Source organism: Mobula hypostoma, chromosome 3, assembly GCF_963921235.1.
Source record: "Mobula hypostoma chromosome 3, sMobHyp1.1, whole genome shotgun sequence".
NCBI classification, from domain to species: domain Eukaryota; kingdom Metazoa; phylum Chordata; class Chondrichthyes; order Myliobatiformes; family Myliobatidae; genus Mobula; species Mobula hypostoma.
Window position 1 is genome coordinate 222,892,218 of NC_086099.1, and position 19,199 is coordinate 222,911,416.

At 46.3% G+C, this 19,199-nt stretch overlaps 1 protein-coding gene across 1 annotated transcript in view; it reads right to left on the minus strand.

The window, feature by feature from the left end:
- Window positions 1–18,993, minus strand: part of gars1 (glycyl-tRNA synthetase 1) — a 38,019-nt gene extending 19,026 nt beyond the window's left edge. The window contains exons 1-5 of the mRNA XM_063042434.1: window positions 18,739–18,993; window positions 10,224–10,325; window positions 4,818–4,920; window positions 2,829–2,970; window positions 908–996 (exon numbers count right to left, since the gene is read on the minus strand). Of these exons, the coding sequence (XP_062898504.1) occupies window positions 908–996; window positions 2,829–2,970; window positions 4,818–4,920; window positions 10,224–10,325; window positions 18,739–18,963 (661 nt within the window). The 5' untranslated portion in view covers window positions 18,964–18,993. The remainder of the gene's footprint in view (window positions 1–907; window positions 997–2,828; window positions 2,971–4,817; window positions 4,921–10,223; window positions 10,326–18,738) is intronic.
- Window positions 18,994–19,199: the final 206 nt, after the last annotated feature.

The window sequence follows — 19,199 nt, forward strand, 5'->3', positions numbered from 1 at the left end:
TTCCAGAGAGCTGGAATATAAAAGTAAGGAAGTAATGTTGAGACGTTATAAAGCATTGGTCAGACTAAAATTGGAGTATTATGTCCCTTTCCAACGAGGATGTGCTGGCATTAGAAGGTCTAGAGGAGGTTCACGAAAATGATCCTAGGAATGAAAGGGCTAAGGAACGAGGAGCATTTGATGGTTCTGGGCCTGTACTCGCTGGAGATAAGAATGAGGGGCAATCTCATTGAAACTAACTGAATATTGAAAGGTCTAGTGTGGACATGGAAAGGATGTTTCCTATAGTGGGAGAGTCTAGGACCAGAGGGCACAGCCTCAGAATAGTGGGGCATCCATTTAGAACACAGATGAGGGATTTTCTTTAGCAAGATGGTGGTGAATCTGTGGAATTCATTGAAACAGGCAGTTATGGAAGCTAAATCATGGGTCTATCTACAGTAGAGGTTAATAGATTCTTGATTAGTAAAGGCATCAAAGGGAGAAGGCAGGATGGGGTTGAGAGGGAAAATAAATCAGCCTTGACCAAATGGTAGAGATGACTCAACGGGCTGTATGGCCTAATTCTGCTCCCATGTCATATGTTATGAAATAATGGACAAAAGTAAATACTGGGCCATCAGGAGTATACCCTTATTTGGGAGGGGTGAGGAGTTCGAGTTTTCCCAGAAAGGTTACAGGAGACATTGAACCCATTCTTGGTGGAGTGAGGGTGGGAGGAAGGGTACAGGCCACTTGAACCAATACAGCCCTTTGGACTGGCCCTATTCCTCACCTCGTGCTCCAGGCATCGGGTAGGGTTTTTGATCCACTTCTTCCTCAGGCAGAGGGTTCCATACCACACTTACCCCGGGAGAGTGCCTCTTGGTCCACCCCACCCCCCCCAACTCAAGACAGCGAGCATTACCTTTGAGCAGGTGGTCTGCACGGAAGCACTCCCCGTTCTTCAGGTCCTTCACCATGTAGTCTGCAAACTTGTCCACGTGCCCAGATGCCCTGCCAATACCAATCACCAAAACTCAGCCATTCTCATGTCACCAAACATCTCAAGGAAGTCCCAAACTACTTATCAATCCTGCTGCAATAGTCCCCTTAAAAAATGAAGGTCCAACACCTCCCCATCAGGGTGATCTAAGCCAAGCCTGTGTCACAAACCCTGGCAACTATGGACCCATGGCTTGCTTCAAACGGTTGTTGGTTGGAGTGGCATCTTGTAAGAGCCATACCTGGAAACAGCCCCTTCAGCTCAACGGGTCCATGCAGACCGTTGCCCAGTGAGCTAGTCCCATCTGCCATGTTTGGCTCGTAACCTTTTCTACACATTTACCTGGATGGCTTATCTGAATGGTGCCAATGTGGCCAACACAGCCACATTGTAGTGAACTGTGGAGAACATTCTGACCGGCTGCATCGCTGCCTGGTATGGAGTGGCCAACATGCAGGATTAGGAAAAGCGGCAGAGGGCTGTAAGACCAGCCAGCTCCATCATGGGCACCAGTACCCCCATCTTTGAGCGCATCATCAAACGGGGATGCCTCATGAAGGTGGCATTCATCATGATGGACATTCACCAACCAAGATTTGCCCTCTCCTCATTACTACTGTCATAGGAGCCTGAGGTAACATACTTACCATCTTAGGAATAGCACCTTCCCCTCCACCATCAGATTTCTGAATGGCCTATGAACACTACCCTGCTCTTTTTGAACCAATTTTTAATATATTTCTTATTGTGATTTATAGTTTAAAAAAGTATTGTGCTGTACTACTGCTGCAAAACAATAAATTTCACAAAATACTTTAGTGGTAATAAAGCTGATTCTGACTGACCGAAAGGTGGCCCCAGACTTCTCAACAGCTTTATCCACTCTGCCCCACCACCTCCTGCCATAATCAGAATCAGGTTTATTATCACTGACGTATGCCATGAAATCTGTTGTGCTGTGGCAGCAGTACAGTGCAGAACATAAAGAATTACTATAAATTACAATAAGAATTGTGTGCAAGGGTCTTCAGGCTCCTGTACCTGCTCTCTGATGGTAAAAATGAAGCTTCCCATATGGAAATGAACACAAATCAATTGTAGTCTGACATTTTAACTAGCTGTGCCCCCCCCTCCTGAGCCTTCCATTGTGCCCCAGCTAATGGCTGCAACTATCCCCTACGTTGTCTTAATCACCTCACCAGCAGTGTTGTTACCTTCGGGGACCTCTGGACACATGCACCCGGGTACCTCTGCCCTCAGTGCTTTATTTTTTATTGAGCAGTAACAGTGAAATTGTTATCGTTACTGGCCCCTCGAGCCACACCACCCCAGCATCCCCACAACCCTGATCAACCCTAACCTAATCACAGGACAATTTACAACAACCAATTAACCTACCAACCGGACTGCGGCAGAAAGCTGGAGAACCCCGGGGAAAACTCACGGATTCCTCGGGGAAGGCAGAATGCGACCAGAACTGATCTGTTAACTCCAGAAAGCCCTGAGCTATAACAGCATCACGCTAACCACTACACTAGCTTGGCACCCTTGGGTCATACTAGGATTGCAAAGTGCGTTTACATCTTGGGTGGCGGGGTCCTTCACGACGGATGGACACCACCTTCGTAAGGCAGAGCCTTTTGAAGATGTTTTTGAAGGCGGCGATGCTAGTGCCCATGATGGCACTGGCCAAGTCTACAACCGTCTGTAGCTTTTCGATCCTGCGCAGTGGTTCCTCTGTACCAGACGGTGATACAACCAGATAGAATACTTGTTTTAAAAAAAATTGCGAGAATTCTTTTCCCCATCTGAAACTCGGCACACCCACGACACCGGGGCTTACTTGAGGACCAGTTCAGGAGTCAGCATGGTGCAGTCGATCTCCAGGATCTGCTCCTCCTGGATGAAGTGTTGTCGCCAGATCTGCAGGGTGTTGTTCTTCAGGGCACAGCCAACAGGACCAAAGTCGTACAGACCACTCACCCCTGGCCAAGGCAGAGTTGCACACGAGTTACCCGATGCACTTGCTGCAGAGCCCCTCTCCCACCACACAGGCACCCACCCCACCACCCACGGGGCCTTTCCTGTGGGTTCAGTGGGATGTCTCTGCCATTCTCTAAATGGGATGCAATGTCTCCACAAAGACATAACAGACACAATGAGGAGTTTTTTTAGTCAGAGTGGAATTCATTGTTATAGACAACTGTGGAGGCAAAGTCATCCACTCTCTTCTATATAATATGCCAGAAGTGCACTGTATATTGGGTATACATTTTATTTACACAATTTGTCTTCCTTTGCACAGTGGTTATTTGTCTTTATGTATCGTTTTTCATAAATTCTTTTTTATTTCCTTATTTTCCTGTGAATGCCTACAAGAAAATGAATCTCAGGGTTGTATATGATGACATACGTACTTCAATAATACATTTCCTTTAATTGTAAAGTGGAGGTTGATAGGCACTTAATTAGCCTAGCGGATGTTGTCAGGTCAGGGCCTTGCCCAGTACTACCCGTCTCGGGTCGGGTTGTTGGCAACTCAACTGGCACAACCCCGGTGCACTTCGGTTAACCAGGGAGGAGGGTGTGTAGGCACCCAGCAGGACTAAAACCAAAACCTGTCAAAGGGCGGGCGAGCTCTTTGTGAGTCAATGGCCACCTACTGTCTGTGTGAGGAGTGGCGTGCCACATAGTCTTTCGTTTCGTGCCTTGTAAGGCATGTGCCCGACGCTGGCCCCCTGGGCCTGAGTCGACATAGTAGTATGGGGGGAGGGGGGGATGCAGGAGAATGAGGTTGAAAAGGAAAATACAACAGCCATGATGGAATGGTGGAGCAGATGTGATGGGGCAAATGGCCTAATTCTGCTCCGTTGTCTTCAATGGAATTCCAGCTCTTATTGTGAAATGCAAGCAACTGCAGGTGCTGGAATCTGGAGAGAAAAACAGACTGGAGTAAATCAGTGGATCGAGCCATAGAGGGTTTTTGGGGGTTTGGGGGGTTGGGGGGGACTGGGCAGCCAACACTTACTGCCCATTACACCACTGGCAGCCAGTTCTGGATGTGTTCAGAGCTTCCTTCATCGTGTCAGTAGCTTCCTCTCAGTTTTCACTACTGTCAGTTGTACAAGTCCCAGGTGGAGACTCAGGAATACCGTCACACACAGATGTAGATCACTGCTGTTTCTGTAACAGCTTTGTTTGAGTATTCAGGGCTGTTAGCGCTGAGCTGAAGCTGTAAGTTGGGTGGTATGGCCTTTTGACCTGTCTGGCGTGGATGACCCTACCAAGAGCCGGGTCATTCAGGCTCGCAAACCTCCAAACCACGGTAAGGTTGTGGCCCTCTCGGAGGAAAGTCAAAACCTTCTGTATTGACTGCCTATTTTTCCTCAACATATGCTCCCTGACCTGCCCAGTTTCTCCACAACATCATGGGCCGAAGGGCCTGTACTGTTCTGTAAAACCAAACCAGTCCACTACTGCCCTGCGGAAAGTAAACACCAGTCCTGACACAAACACTTAACACACACAGGAGAGTCTGGGAGAAACAAAACAGACAGCAAGACAGGAGGAGGATCTGAGAAACAAGCACTGACAAACATTACCACTTGCAGCCAGAAAGGAGACTGCTAGTGTGGAAGATCTGAGCTGGGGAGTGGGACATTCTCCCACCCTGTTATTAAGCTCTCAGTTGGGAAGGTGGAACACAGACATGCAGTATCACACTGGACACAGTACCCAAGGGCAGGTCTACCGTACAAGCATGGACTTCCTGCCAAACAATAAGTCACGGTATGAATGCCTACTTCCCCAAACAAGCCCAAAGTTCTCCTACCTCCATAGATGGAAAAAGCCTGATCATAGAAGAACCGTCTCTTCAGTGTGTCCTCCATTTTCACCCGGTCAACAATGTCATCCTTGGGTTGCAGAGACAGCTCCTGTGCAGACAAGGAGACAACAGAAACCTGCTCAGACATCTGCAGCATTTTCATTAAAACTGGTCAAACACATGAGCCTCAGCACTACCCCATCTTAGCAGCAGTGAAATCTACATAACAGACAATGAGAACATACACCGAGTGGCCGCTTTATTAGGTACAACTGCTCATTGATGTCAAGAGATTCAGTTGCTGTTCAGACCAAACGTCAGAATGGGGAAGATTCAAGTGATTTTGGCTGTGGAATGATTGTTGGTGACAGACAGGGTGGTTTAAGTATCTCACAAACTGCTGACCTCCTGAGATTTTCATGCACAAGACTCTAGGTCTAGAGTTTACAAGAAGTGCAGTCAAGGTGCTTCCATTGATCATTGTAAAAAGACACCTGTATCTGGAAGGTTCAACTGCTGGTGAGTCAGTATCCTGGCAAAAACTATACCATTGAAGACAAAAGAACACTCCAAGCAACTCCAAGAAAAGGTTATTGAAAAGCACAAGACAGGAGATGGATATAAGAAAATTTCCAAGTCACTGAATGCCCCTCTGAGTACAGTTAAGTCAAACAAGAAATGGAGAAAATATGACACAGTTGTAAATCTGCCTGGAGCAGGCTGTCCTCAAAAAATGAGTGACCGTGCAAGAGGGGAACTAGTGAAGGAGGACACCAAAAGACCTATGACAACTCTGAAGGAGTTACAAGCTTCAGTGGCTGAGATGGGAGAGACTGCACATACAACTGTTGCCCGGGTGCTTCACCAGTCACAGCTTAATGGGAGAGTGGCAAAGAGAAAGCCAATGTTGAAAAAAAAACATGACATCTCGGCTAGAATTTGCCAGAAGGCATGTGAGAGACTCTGAAGTCAGCTGGAAGTTCCAGTGTCTGATGAAACCAAAATTAAGCTTTTTGGCCATCAGAATAAATGCTATGTTTGACATAAGCCAACACCACACATCATCAAAAACACACCATCTCTACCATGAAGCATGGTGTTGGCTGCATCATGCTGTGGGGATGCTTCATTGCAGCAGACCCTGGAAGGCTTGTGAAGGTAGAGGGTTAAATGAATGCAATAAAATATAGGGAAATCCTGGATGCAGTCTGCAAGAGAACTACGACTTGGGAGATTTGTTTTGCAGCAAGACAATGGCCCCAAGAACAAAGTCAAAGCTACACAGGAATGGCTTAAAAACAACAAAGTTAATGTCCTGGAGTGGCCAAGTCAGAGCCCAGACCTCAATCCAATTGAGAACCTGTGGCTGGACTTGAAAAGGGCTGCTCACTCACGATCCCCAAGCAATCTGATCGAGCTTGAGCAGTTTTGCAAAGAAGAATGGGGAAAAATTGCAGTGTCCAGATGTGCAAAGCTGATAGAGACCTATCCACACAGATTCAAGGCTGTAATTGCTGCCAAAGGTGTATCTACTAAATACTGACTTGAAGGGGGGTGAATAGTTTTACAATCAATTATTTTGTGTTTTGTATTTATAATTTAGATAATTTTTGTAGAGATCAGTTATCACTTTGATACAAAAAAGTCTTTTTCTGTTGATCAGTGTCAAAAGAAGTCCAGTTAAACCCACTGTGATTCAAAGCTGTAAAACATGAAAACTTCCAGGGGTGGGGTGAATACTTTTTATCGGCACTGTGTATACTTACTGAAATTTGTAGTTTTTATTATATATTGCAATGCACTGCTGCTACAAAGCAATAGATTTCACAGCATATGCCAGTGACATTAAACCTGATTCTGACTAGACAGGCAGAGTACAGCACAGAAACAGGCCATTTGGCCCACAAAGTTGTGCCAAACCAGCTGAAAAGCAAATCACAGAAGACCCAAACACTGATCCCTCCAACCTACACCATGTCCATTTCCCTCCATCTTCCTTACCAAACATCTCTTAAAAGCCTCTAATGTACTTACCTCAACCACCATACCAGGCAGCACAGTCCAGATATCCACCACTGAGGAAAAAACTTACCCCTCACATGCCCCTTGAATCTACCCCTTCACCTTCAATCCATGCCCTCTGGTATTAGACATTTCTACCCTGGGAAACAGATACTCTGTCCTCTCAATCTTGTAAACTCCTATCAGATCTCCCCTCAGCTTCCGACGCTCCATAGAAAACGACCCAAGTTCATCCAGCCTCTCATGATAGCACATGCCCATTAAACCAGGGAACCTCCTGGCGAACTCTTATGTGCTAAAACTTCAACATCCTTCCTATAATGGGAGTAACCAGAGCCATACGCAATACTCCAGATGCAGCTTAACCAGAGTTTTATAAAGTTGAACATAGCCTCCTGACTTTTGAACTCAATGTCTCAACAGATAAAATCAAGTATTCCATAAGCCGTCTTAACCACGTTATCGACCTGTGCAGCTATTTTCACGGAGCTATGAACTTGGATCCCAAGATCTCTCTGCTCAGCAACACCGTTAAGGATCTTGCCCTTAACATGTATTGTCTCCTTCCAAGTGCAACACCCTACATTTATCTGGGTTTAACTCCACCTGCCATTTCTCAGCGCACATTTCCAACTGGTCTATATTGTGCTGTATTCTTTGCCAGTCTTCTAGACTATCAACACTCCACCAATCTTGGTATCATCTGCAAATTTACTGACCCACCCATCTACATTTTCATCCAGGTCACTTGAGAACATCACAACAGCAGAGGTCCCAGCACAGATCCCTGTGGAACTCCACTAATCACAGACCTCCAGCTCGACAAGTCCCTTCAACCACTGCCCTCAGTCTATGTGCAAGCCAGTTCTGAATCCAACCAGCCAATTCACCACAGACCCAATGCATCTTAATCTTCTGGATTAGCCTCCCATGAGGGACTTTATCAAACGCATCACTAAAATTCATGTAGACAACATCCACTACCCTCATTGATCTCTCTCGTCAAAAAACTCAACCAAATTGGAAAGGCATGACCTGCCATGCACAAAGCCACTCAGGCTCACTCTAATTAGGCCATGAGTGTCCAAATGCTCATACATCCATCCCTATGTTTTCTCCAGCAAGTTCCCTACAGCTGACACGAGACTCACCGGTCTAGTTCCCAGGATCTTCCTTTGTTCCCTTCTTAAATAGAGGTACAACATCAGCCACTTTCCAGTCCTCTAGGACTTTGCCTGTGCTCAGAGAGGACACAAAAGATACCGGTCAAGTGCCCAGCAACCTAGTCTCTTGCCTCCTTCAATAATCTGGGGTAAATCCCTTCAGGCCCTGGGGACATCCACCTTAATATTCCTTAGAAGGCCCAACACTTTCTCCTCCTTGACCTCTAAATGCACTAATGTATTTATACACTTAGCACTGATCTCCTGGTCCTCCATATCCTTTTCCTTGGTAAACACTGAAGAAAAGTACCTCACATTCTCCGCATCCAGGCAAATGTCATCCACTTTATCCTTGAGTGGTCCCACTCTCTCCCTAGATATCTTTTTAATCTTGATGTATATATAGAAAGCTTTGGGATTCACCTTAATCCTACCTGCCAATAACTTTTCACGGCCCTTCTTGGCTTTTCTAATTCCCTTCAGTTCTTTTCTGGCTTCTTTATACTTCTCACGTGCTTTATTTGATCCTAACTTCCAAATTTTATTTGCTTTCTCTCCTTCTTCTTGACTAAATTCATCACCTCTCTAGACATCCAAGGTTCTCTTACCTTTCCGTTCCCACCTTTCCTTCTAACTAGAACATACCTTTCCTGAACCCTGTGCAATTGATATTTAAACATCCACCACACATTTCTTAGTTCCTGCCGAATGCCTTCAAAATTTGCCGCACTCCAATTTAAAACTCTCCCACAAGGACCGTACCTATCCTTATCTATAATTACCCTGAGAGATCAGGAGTTGTGGTCACTGTTCACCCACTGAAAGGTCAGTCACCTAGCCAGGCTCATTACCCAGCAGAGGTCCAGTACACATGATATAAGCAGCTTACTTGGATACACTTAAATTCAGCCCCATCTAAACCCCTTACACCAAGGAGGTCCAAGTTTATAATAGTAAGTTGAAATCCCCCATGACAACAACCCTATTATTTTCACACATTTCCTTAACCTGATTCCCTATCTGTTCGTCGACGTCCCGGTAACAAATACGGGGTCTGTAGTACAATCTCAGTGTGTTTGCACCCTGACTATTCCTGAGTTCCACCCAAAAGGAATCAGTGTCTGACCCCTCCATTATGTCTCCCCTGAGTGCAGCTATGATATTACCCCCGATTAGTAGTGTAACCCCACCCCCTCTTTTACCTCCTTCTCAGTCTTTTTCCAAAAACTTTGAAAACCCAGTCTTTCCCCTTTCCCAACCAAGTTTCAGTAACAGCTACGACACTGTAGTTCCAAGTACTGATCCACGCTCTAAGTTCACCCTTGCCCACAATACTTCTAGTATTAAAATATACACACTTCAAACTATCCAACCTATTATAGTCATAGTCATACTTTATTGATCCCAAGGGAAATTGGTTTTCGTTACAGTTGCACCATAAATAATAAATAGTAATAAAACCATAAATAATTAAATAGTAATATGTAAATTATGCCAGGAAATAAGTCCAGGACCATACCCGTTATTTTGATTTTGCCTTTTAATACTTTTCCTATCCGGTCTGATCCTTCCCTTATTGACTTAGGGCTCCAGTTCCCAGCCCCCAATGCTGTCACCCCCAGTGTACGATGAGAACGTACATCCAGTAATCCCCGTAAACTACGTTCTATGTTCAGCATTCTGATTCATTGACCACATGTACATCGAAACACAAATCACGCACTTCACAGGATGTAAACAGCCAAGGATGGACTGGGGGTGACCTGAAAGAGCCACCACACATCCCAGTGCCAATGTTCAGAACTGATAGAGTGCTCTGGGCATGGGCCCCAACGACACCCTTTGTTTCATTATTCAGAATCCGTTAAAATATCAGCATCTACCACGAATGGAGAACAATGACCAGCAGTGAGGAACGTGGGAATGTCCCATCCAAGGTTGTTTACGGAGGGAACGACGGAGCTCAGGGACTATGCAAACCCAAGAATGGCAGGATAGAGGTCAAGGGAGCACGGTAAAAGGATTGCAGTTAATGGCAGCTGAGGAGATTCAGAGGCTGTGAGCAGTTAGGGACTTCACAGACATTGATACTTTAGCTCCAAGGTACTTGCCCCAGGAAGCAAGCGGATGAGGGATGAGAAATGAGAGAATAGTGGAGTCAGAAATATTACGGAGCATCACACGACCACAGCTGACACGTGCCACTGTCATAGACTGCAGCTCACACCTTGGCTTCCAAGGTCCGTTTCCGAGCCTTCAGTTCTGCCACTGCTTTATCAACGTCCACCTGTGGAGCGCTGTCTGCTTTCAACTTCCGAACGAGTTCTCCCTGGAAAGGAACACAGCACAGCTGAATTAGGACACGTTGGAGATGTTACATAGTCCCAAAGCCAAGCATAAGAACACAAGAAGTAGATGCAGGAGTTGGCCATCTGGCCCATTGAACCTGCTCTACCATTCAATAAGATCATGGCTGATCTGACCATGGACTCATCTCCACCTACCTGCCTTTTCCCCATAACCCTTAATTCCCTACTATCCAAAAATAAATCCAACCTTGCCTGATATATATTTACTGAGCTAGCCTCCACTGCTTCATTGGGCACAGAGTTCCACAGATTCACGATAAAAGCAGCTCCTCCTCAACTCCGTCCTAAATCTACTTCCCCAAACCTTGAGGCTATGTTCTTTAGTTCTAGTCTAATCTACCAGTGGAAGCAACTTTCCCACCTCTATCTTATCTATCCCTTTCATAATTTTATACGTTTCTATAAGATCTCCTCTCTTTCTTCTGAATTCCAGCGAGTAGTGAGCTTTTCCAGTAAAAAGGGCTCACATCAAACTTCAGAAGCAATATACCCCATGTGCCCAGTCTCGGTCTAGAGTTCATTTGTACAACTGCAGGACAGGGAACACAGTACTGTGTGCAGTTCTGGTTACTATGCTATGGGAAGAATGTGATTAATCAGAATCAGGTTTAATATCATTGACATTTGTTGTTTTGTGGCAGCAGTACACTCGAATACACTATTTAAAAACTCTAAGCCACAGTAAGAAATACATTAAAAATTTAAATTAAGCAAGTAGTGCAAAAGAATGGCAAAAATAGTGAGGTAGTGCACATGGGTTCATTGTCCATTCAGAAATCTGATGGCAGAGCGGGAAAGGCTGTTCCTGAAAAGTTGAGTGTGTCTTCAGGCTCCTGTCCACCTCCTTGATGGCAGCAATAAGAGGGCACATCCTGGGTGATGGGGGTCCTTAATGATGGAAGCCACCTTCTGAGGCCATCGCCTTTTAAGCTAGAAAAGACGCTTAATTTTCTTAATCACAGCAATGTTGCTCAGACCAGGCAAAGGAGGCTGGGAGAGTTTTCCCTGGAATGAAGGTGTTTGGTTTTTTAGGTTATTTGGAGTTACAGCACAGAACAGGCCCTTACTGCCCAACGAGCCGCACTACACGGTAACCCACCGATTTAACCCTACGCTAATCACAGGACATTGACACAGGTAATTGAAGGGGTATCAAGTGAGTAGGTCGAATTCACTTGGAGCGGATCTTACCACAAGACCATAACATATAGGCCGCTCCACCATTTCATCATTGTTGATCCAATTTTCCTCATCCCCATCTCCTGCCTTCTCCCCGTATCCCTTCATGCTCTGACCAACCAAGAATCTATCAATCTCTGCATTAAATATACAAACAGACTTTGCCTCCACAGCTGCCTGTGGCAAAGAATTCCAAAGATTCACCATTCTCTGGCTAAAGAAATTCCTCCTCATCTCCGTTCTAAAAGTACACCCCTCTATTCTGAGGCTGTGTCCTCTGGTCTTAGACTCTCCCACCATATGAAACATCCTCTCCACATCCACTCTATCAAGACCTTTCACCATTCAATAGGTTTCAATGAGGTCACACCTTATTCTTCTTTACCTTCTTAATGGCCTTTTTAGTTGCCTTCTGTCGGTTTTTAAAAGCTTCCCACTAATTTTTGCTCTATTATATGCCCTCTATTTTGGCTTTTATCGTGGCTTTGACTTCTTGTTAGCCATGGTTGTGTCATCAGTTTCTTTTTACCCTTGCAGGTCATCAGCTCTATCTACAGTGATTCAACACCTACCAACCCCATGTCCCCTCTTTCTAATGATTTAATTTCATTTCTTAACCGAGCAATGCCACCTTCTTGCCTATCCTTTCGATACAATGTGTATCCTTGGACATTAAGTTCCCAGCTATAATCTTTCAGTCACAATTCAGTGATACCTACAACATCATACCTGCTAATCTGCAACTGTGCTGCAAGTTCACCTACCTCATTCTGTATCCTGTACGCATTCAGATACAACACCTTCAGTTTTGTATTCACGCTTTTTGATTTTGTCACACCATGCTCAACCTTTTGATTTCCAACTTGTCCTGAGGTTTTACCAACATCAGCCTACACAATCTCTCCACCAACTGTTCTGACACTATAGTTCCTACCTCCCTCCAACTCTAGGTCAAACCCCACCATACATTAACAAATCTCCCCACTAGGATATTAGTCCCCCTCCAGTTCAGGTGCAAACCGTTCCTTTTGTACATGTCCCACCTTCCCTGGAAGAGAGCCCAATGATCCAAAAATCTTATGCCCCCCCCCCCCATACCAACTCCTTGGTCACGTATTAAACTGTATAATCTTCCTAGTTCTGGCCTCACTAGCACATCGCATGGGTGGCAATCCTGATATCACAATCCTGCAGGTTCTGCCTTTAACTTAGCACCTAACTCCCTGAACTCCCCATGCAGAACCTCATCACTCTTCCTACACATATCATTGGTACCTACATGGACCATGACTTCCGGCTGATCAATCTCCCACTTAAGAATGCCGAGGACTCTATCTACAAGATATCCCAGACCCTAGCAACATACCATCTGGGAATCTCATTCTCACCCAGAGGAGCTCCTGTCCGTTCCCCTAACAAATCCCCCACCCCTTTCCCTTCTGAGTCACAGAGGCAGACTCAGTGCCAGAGACCTGACCGCTGTGACTTTCCTCTGTTAGGTCAACCATCGCACCCCCTAAACAGTATCCAACGTGATCTACCTGTTGTTGAGGGGGGTAGCCACAGGGGTACTCTTCACCAGCTCCTTAACCCCTTTCCCCTTCCTTACTGGGACCTGTACCCTGGGCATAACGACCTCTTTATAGGTCCTATCGCCCCCTTCAGCCTCCCAAATGATCCGGAGTTCATCCGGTTCCAGCTCCAACTCCTTAACGCGGTTTGTTAGAAGCTGCAGCTGGATGCACTTCTCGCAGTTGATCTCCCTGCCTTCCCACATCCTGCCTGTCAACTCCACATAGCTGACAGGTATAAAGAAGAGAAGGAAAAAGACCCTGAACAGTGAGATGAATAAAAAGCCCGTGTGTTGAACAAACTGTCCTCAAGCAAAAGTTCCACTCCAAAGGCTTCACTTTCACGGCTCCAGGAAGTCCAACTTCAGACACCACAATGCTCAGTCCTGACGAAGGGTCTCGGCCTGAAATGTCGACTGTACCTCTTCCCAGAGATGCTGCCTGGCCTGCTGCGTTCACCAGCAACTTTGATGTGTGTTGCTCCATTTTATAACTTCTTTTGGGAAACGCAGAACAAAATGGGAAAATTGTAGCAGCCAATTTGCTAGTAACCACCTCCTCCAGGCAAGGACGATGCCAAGTGTCGCCCACAACCAGCAATCTGCGCTGCCTCAGTATAATCAGATCGCGGACAGATACTGATTCGCAGAGAATGCAGCGGTAGCCGGGACACACCCAGCACATCTTTAAGAAAAAAAGCCAAAATGAACAAGCTAATTAATTAGGTGCTGCCCAACGTGTAAATGTTGGCCCAGATCAGAGGCGATTAATTAATTAGCTAGCTTGTTTATTTCGGCTTTTTTCTTAAAGATGTGCTGGATGCCTCCCGGCTACCGCTGTACCCCTGTATTCTCCACGTGAGATTTTCACTACAGAGAACAGTGCAGCAATGATTGTGGAAAAGTATTTCTACTTTATATAGGTTGTGTATTTATCATATCATTCCTGCTTTTACTATATGTTACTGTTATTTTAGGTTTTATGTGTTATTTGGCATGAGCTGATAGGTTATTTTTTGGGTCTGCGAACACTCACAAATTTTTCCCATATAAATTAATGGTAATTGCTTCTTCACTTTACAACATTCCGGCTTACGAACTGTTTCATAGGAACGCTCTACCTTCGGATGGCGGGGGAAACCTGTAGTGGGGAACCATTTAAATGGTTTATAACAGTGGGGTGGACGCCATCCTTGAGACAGGCGGCACAGGCTGTCATCTTATGCCAACTGGGAGAGGGCAGAAGAGAGAATGTCTGGTGTGGGTGATGCCAACTGTTCTACTGAGGCAGTGAGAAGTGTAGACAGTCTACATAAATTAGCTCCTGCATTCCCTACACTGACTGCACTTTTGACATCGAGGCATCAAAGTTATGAAAGGAGCTGAATAAATCTACATTCTTTCATTCTTTTTCCACTGTCCGGATCAAAGATCTACCCGGTGATCACCGTTCCCTCTAAGCTACACAGGCGCACAGCCGCACAGTAACTGAAGTGCTCCCATGTACACAGCCTTTGTTGTCGCGCAGCTGAAACCTTTTACACGATGGTTTATTAAAGTGCGGCGCAGTTTTCAGACCACGTAAAAATCTCCTGTTTACAGCAACGGTTGGTCCAGACAACTGGAAAGAAATAGAGGGAACTTTGCCTGTGATTACAGAGGGCAGTTATTCAGGTGGGATCAGGAAGCAGAAACTCCTAATAATTCCTGGGTGCCAACATCTCTCAGGCTGTGTCTTGCACTAAACAGATCGATGCAATTTCAAAGTGACAACAGCCACTACACATCATTAGGAGTTTGAGGAGATTTGTTATGCCACCAAAGATGCTCAAAGACTTGTACAGATATACCATGCAAAGCACTGTAACTGATTGCATCACTGCCTGGTACAGAGAGGCCCCTGCCAAGGATCAGTAAAAAAGCTGCAGAAAGTTGTAAACTCAGCCAGCTCCATCGTGGGCACCAGCCTCCCCAGCATCGAGGACACCTTCAGAAGGCCATGCCCCAAAAAGACAGCATCCATCATATAAATATAACTGCAAAGAAAGCAGAATAGCGCCTCTGCTTCCTCAGGTGTCTGCAGATATTCAGCATGTCATCAAAACCCTTAGCAAACGTCCATAGGTGTGTGGTGGGAAGTGTGCTGACCCGCTCCATTACAGCCTGGTATGGGAACACAACGCCTCCAAGCTGAAAATCCTGCAAAAAGTAGTGTACTTGGCCCAGTACATCACGGGTAAAAACCCTTCACAGAAAGGCTTCTGCGAAACAGCAGCATCCATCGAAGATCCTCACCACCCAGGCTGTGCTCTTTTCTCACATAATGTAGCAGGTACAGTACAGGAGCCTCAGGACTCTCACCACCAGGTTCAAGAACAGTTACTACCCCCCAACCAGCAGACTCTTGAATAAAGGGGGATAACTACATTCATTTAAGGACTCTTAACTTGTTATTTCATGCTGGTTATTCATTTTTATCTGCATTTGCAGTTTTCTGTCCATTGATTAACAGTTACTGTTTTATAGATTTGCTAAGTATGCCCGCAGAAAAAGATCTCAGGGTTGTATGTGGTAACACGTATTTACTCCTGATAATAAATTATACTTTGAACTTCTCGAACTTTGAGGACCCCCATCAATCAGGACAAGCAATGTTCTCATTGCTACCATCACGGTAGTACAGGAGCCTGAAGTCACTCAATATTTTAGGAACGGCTTCTTCCCTTCTGCCATCAGATTTCTGAATGGACATTCAACCCACGTACACTGCCTCATTATACATACTCACACACACATCCCTATACACAAATCCTTTTCTTGCATTACACATACTGTTACACACATACTTATTACAATTTGTAGTTTTGTATTATGTATTGTAATGTACTGCTGTCACAAAATACATTTCACATACTTCTGGATTCTGAAGCTTGTAATGGAGCCGTGCTCTAACTGCAGCAGAGTCAGGCTGCAGCTCAGAAACGTGGCAGAGGCGGGATCTCGGGAGCTGCACTGTCGTCGGCAGGCTGCTGAAACCGCACTCACTCACAGGCACACAGGATGCAGAGGGAGCATACCAGCTACAGTACAGCCCTCAGGCACAGGCCTCCTCTCAAGGGAGGCATCTGAAAACAGCCTTGACACATTAATCACATCGAGTAGCTAGCAATCCTGAGGATGGACTTGAACGCCAGGAATTACAGCTCCACAGATTATGGAGTCTTCTTCATTCACTTCCAACCATACCCCTCTCTCTTCCATGGTCTTCTCTCCGCTCCATCTGATTCCTCCTCCTCCGCCTATTTCCTCCGAGTTTCTCCCCCTTCCCCCCTCACCTGGCCCCACCTTCATACACCACCCCCGTTCCCCCACCAGCCAGGCTGTACTCCATTCCCTCACCCCACCACCTTATTCAGGAGTCTTCCCCCTTCCTTCCCAATCCTAACGAGGGATCCCGGCCTGAAACGTCTGCTCTCTATTCATTCCCATAGACGCTGCCTGGCCTGCTGAGTTCCTCCCGCATTTTGTGTGTGTTGTTCAGGATTTCCAGCATCTGCAGATTATCTCTTGTGTTTATGACCCTGCTGATATATCAAATCGTCTTACTTCAAACCTATCATGTCCTCAACACGTCTATATAAATCACAATCTAAATTAGTAACAATGCAGCGGCTTGAACAATACTTCAAGGCACCAGCGCTAAGATTCAATTTCTGACCGTCTGTAAGCAGTTTGTAAGTTTTCCCCGTGACTGTGGGGGCTTCCAAAACACACAGGTTAGGGCTCATAAGTTGTGACGTGCTACGTTGGCACCAGGACAACGTGCAACATGAGCTCAGTACAATCCTCAACCAATTGATTTGATGCAAACAATGCATTTCACTGTACATGTGATAATAAAGCTAATCTTTCTTAAAAAAAAACACTTACTTTCTACACCATGGTAGTGTATCTGATAGCTAATCTTTCTAAAAACAGAATCTTTCATCTACACCGCAGTAGTGTAGCCGATAAGGCGACACTATTACGGGTCAGAGTTTGGAGTATAATTCAGCCATCCTCTGTAAGGGGTCTCTGTATGATCTATCTCCCTGTGGTATGTGTGGGTTTCCTCCCAGTGCTTCGCTTTCTGAAGGCATACCAGGTCACTGGTCATTGTAAACAGTCCTGCAAAGGGGTTAGGACAAAATCGGGGGCTGCTGTGTGGCGTGGCTGGAAGGGCTGAAAGAGCCTATTCCACAGTGCATCTCTAAATAAAAATAAAGGCCCAAAGAATCAGACACTAGCTCTGTTCAGTGCTCTCAAACCTACAGCCTTCTAACTCCGTTCAAGGAAATCGAGCTCCGAATCTTTACTGAAGCCTCTCCGTCTTCCTCCTTTCAGGTGAAGTATTAAACAGGCTGGCCAAACTGAGTGTCCACTAAAAGTGCTCCAAGCTTCCTGACAGATAGAATAAAATGCCACAGCACTTATTCAAAGGAACTTCCAACCCTCGGGCCCGCCTTGGGTCTCACACCACCAGGTTCAAGAACAGTTATTAACCTACAACCTGAACCAGTGTGGATAACTTCACTCATCTCAACACGGAACTGATTCCACAACCAGCAGACTCACATTCACAATATCACCCATTTAATTGTCATTTGTATTTACAGGTTACCTTCTTTTGCACACTGCTTGTTTGTCAGCCTTTGTAATTTTCCAGTGTATTTATTGGTTCCATTGTCAATACCTGCACAAAATTGAATTGCCAAGTACTATATGGTGACATATGTACTTTGATAACAAAATGTATTTTGAATAGTTATTCTATTTATACGTCAGTCACCATCACCAGAGCAGATTACCTGGTCGCTGTCACACTTACACACAAATCCGCCACCCAGTTTAATACTACACTTTAAGAGAAAAGGAGCTTCACTCACTGTAGCAACACACATCAAAGTTGCTGGTGAACGCAGCATCTCTAGGAGGAGGTACAGTCGACGTTTCAGGCCGAGACCCTTCATCAGGAAGAGCTAGTAAGAGATCTCTTACTGTCTCTTCTTTCAGTTAGTCCTGACGAAGGGTCTCAGCCTGAAACGTCGACTGTACCTCTTCCTAGAGATGCTGCCTGGCCTGCTGCGTTCACCAGCAACTTTGATGGAGGCTGCAGATGCTGGAATCTGGAGCTACGATCTACTGGAGGCACTCTGAATCGGGAAGGTAAAGGAACTAACACGGCCTGAAGCCGAAATGTCAATGAATCAATTCCTTTCCTCCCACACCCGTCTCCAAGACAGATGCCGCATGGGACAACTGAGCTCTTCCAGCAGATTGAGAAATAAGAGCAGGCTACAGAAACAAACGGAAATTAAACAGACTGATGCAATGAGTTGCACGGATGGCAAGCAAAGCAAGTCTTTCCACTCTCTCTCGGTACAAGTAACCATAATAAAACATTATATTAATATAATCCGAGCACAGCGGTGCAGCGGGGCCCAGGCCTGGTCCCTCACTGCAGCCTAGCTCTGTCCCAAGGCCCTCTTCCCACCCGATCACTCTCCCTCCCGGTGCCGGACCCGTCAGCTCGGCCTCTCCCCCAGGACCCCGGACCCCGGACCCCGGACCCCGGCCACTCCCACCTGCTCCCGCACCGCCTGCCGCAGCGGCGCCAGCGCCTGCTCCACGGTGCTCGCGTCCCCGTCCATGCCGGTAGCCTGGCGCTGCCACCACGGCAGCTGCTGCTGCTTCTGTCTCCTCGGGGGCTGCGGCTGCAGGAGGCCCGGGCCCGACACACCCAAGCAGCGGATCGACACGCCGGGCAACACCACGCGCAAAGAGGCGGCGACGGCGGCCCGCAGCAGCATGAGGCGCAGGCGGAGAGGGCGGGGCTTGTGGACGGACAGGGAATGAGCCAATGAGAGCCAGAGAGTTCCCCTAGATGGGCGGGTCTTGTCCGCGCGGAGAAGCCAATGGAAATCAGGGATAGACCAGAGGGGCGGTGCTTACGGGAAGGCGGGGAATGAATGAGATTACATCAGAGGGGCGGGGCTTGAGGGGAGAACGCGGAAGCGAACACGGCTGGGGGCTGATGGCGGGGGGC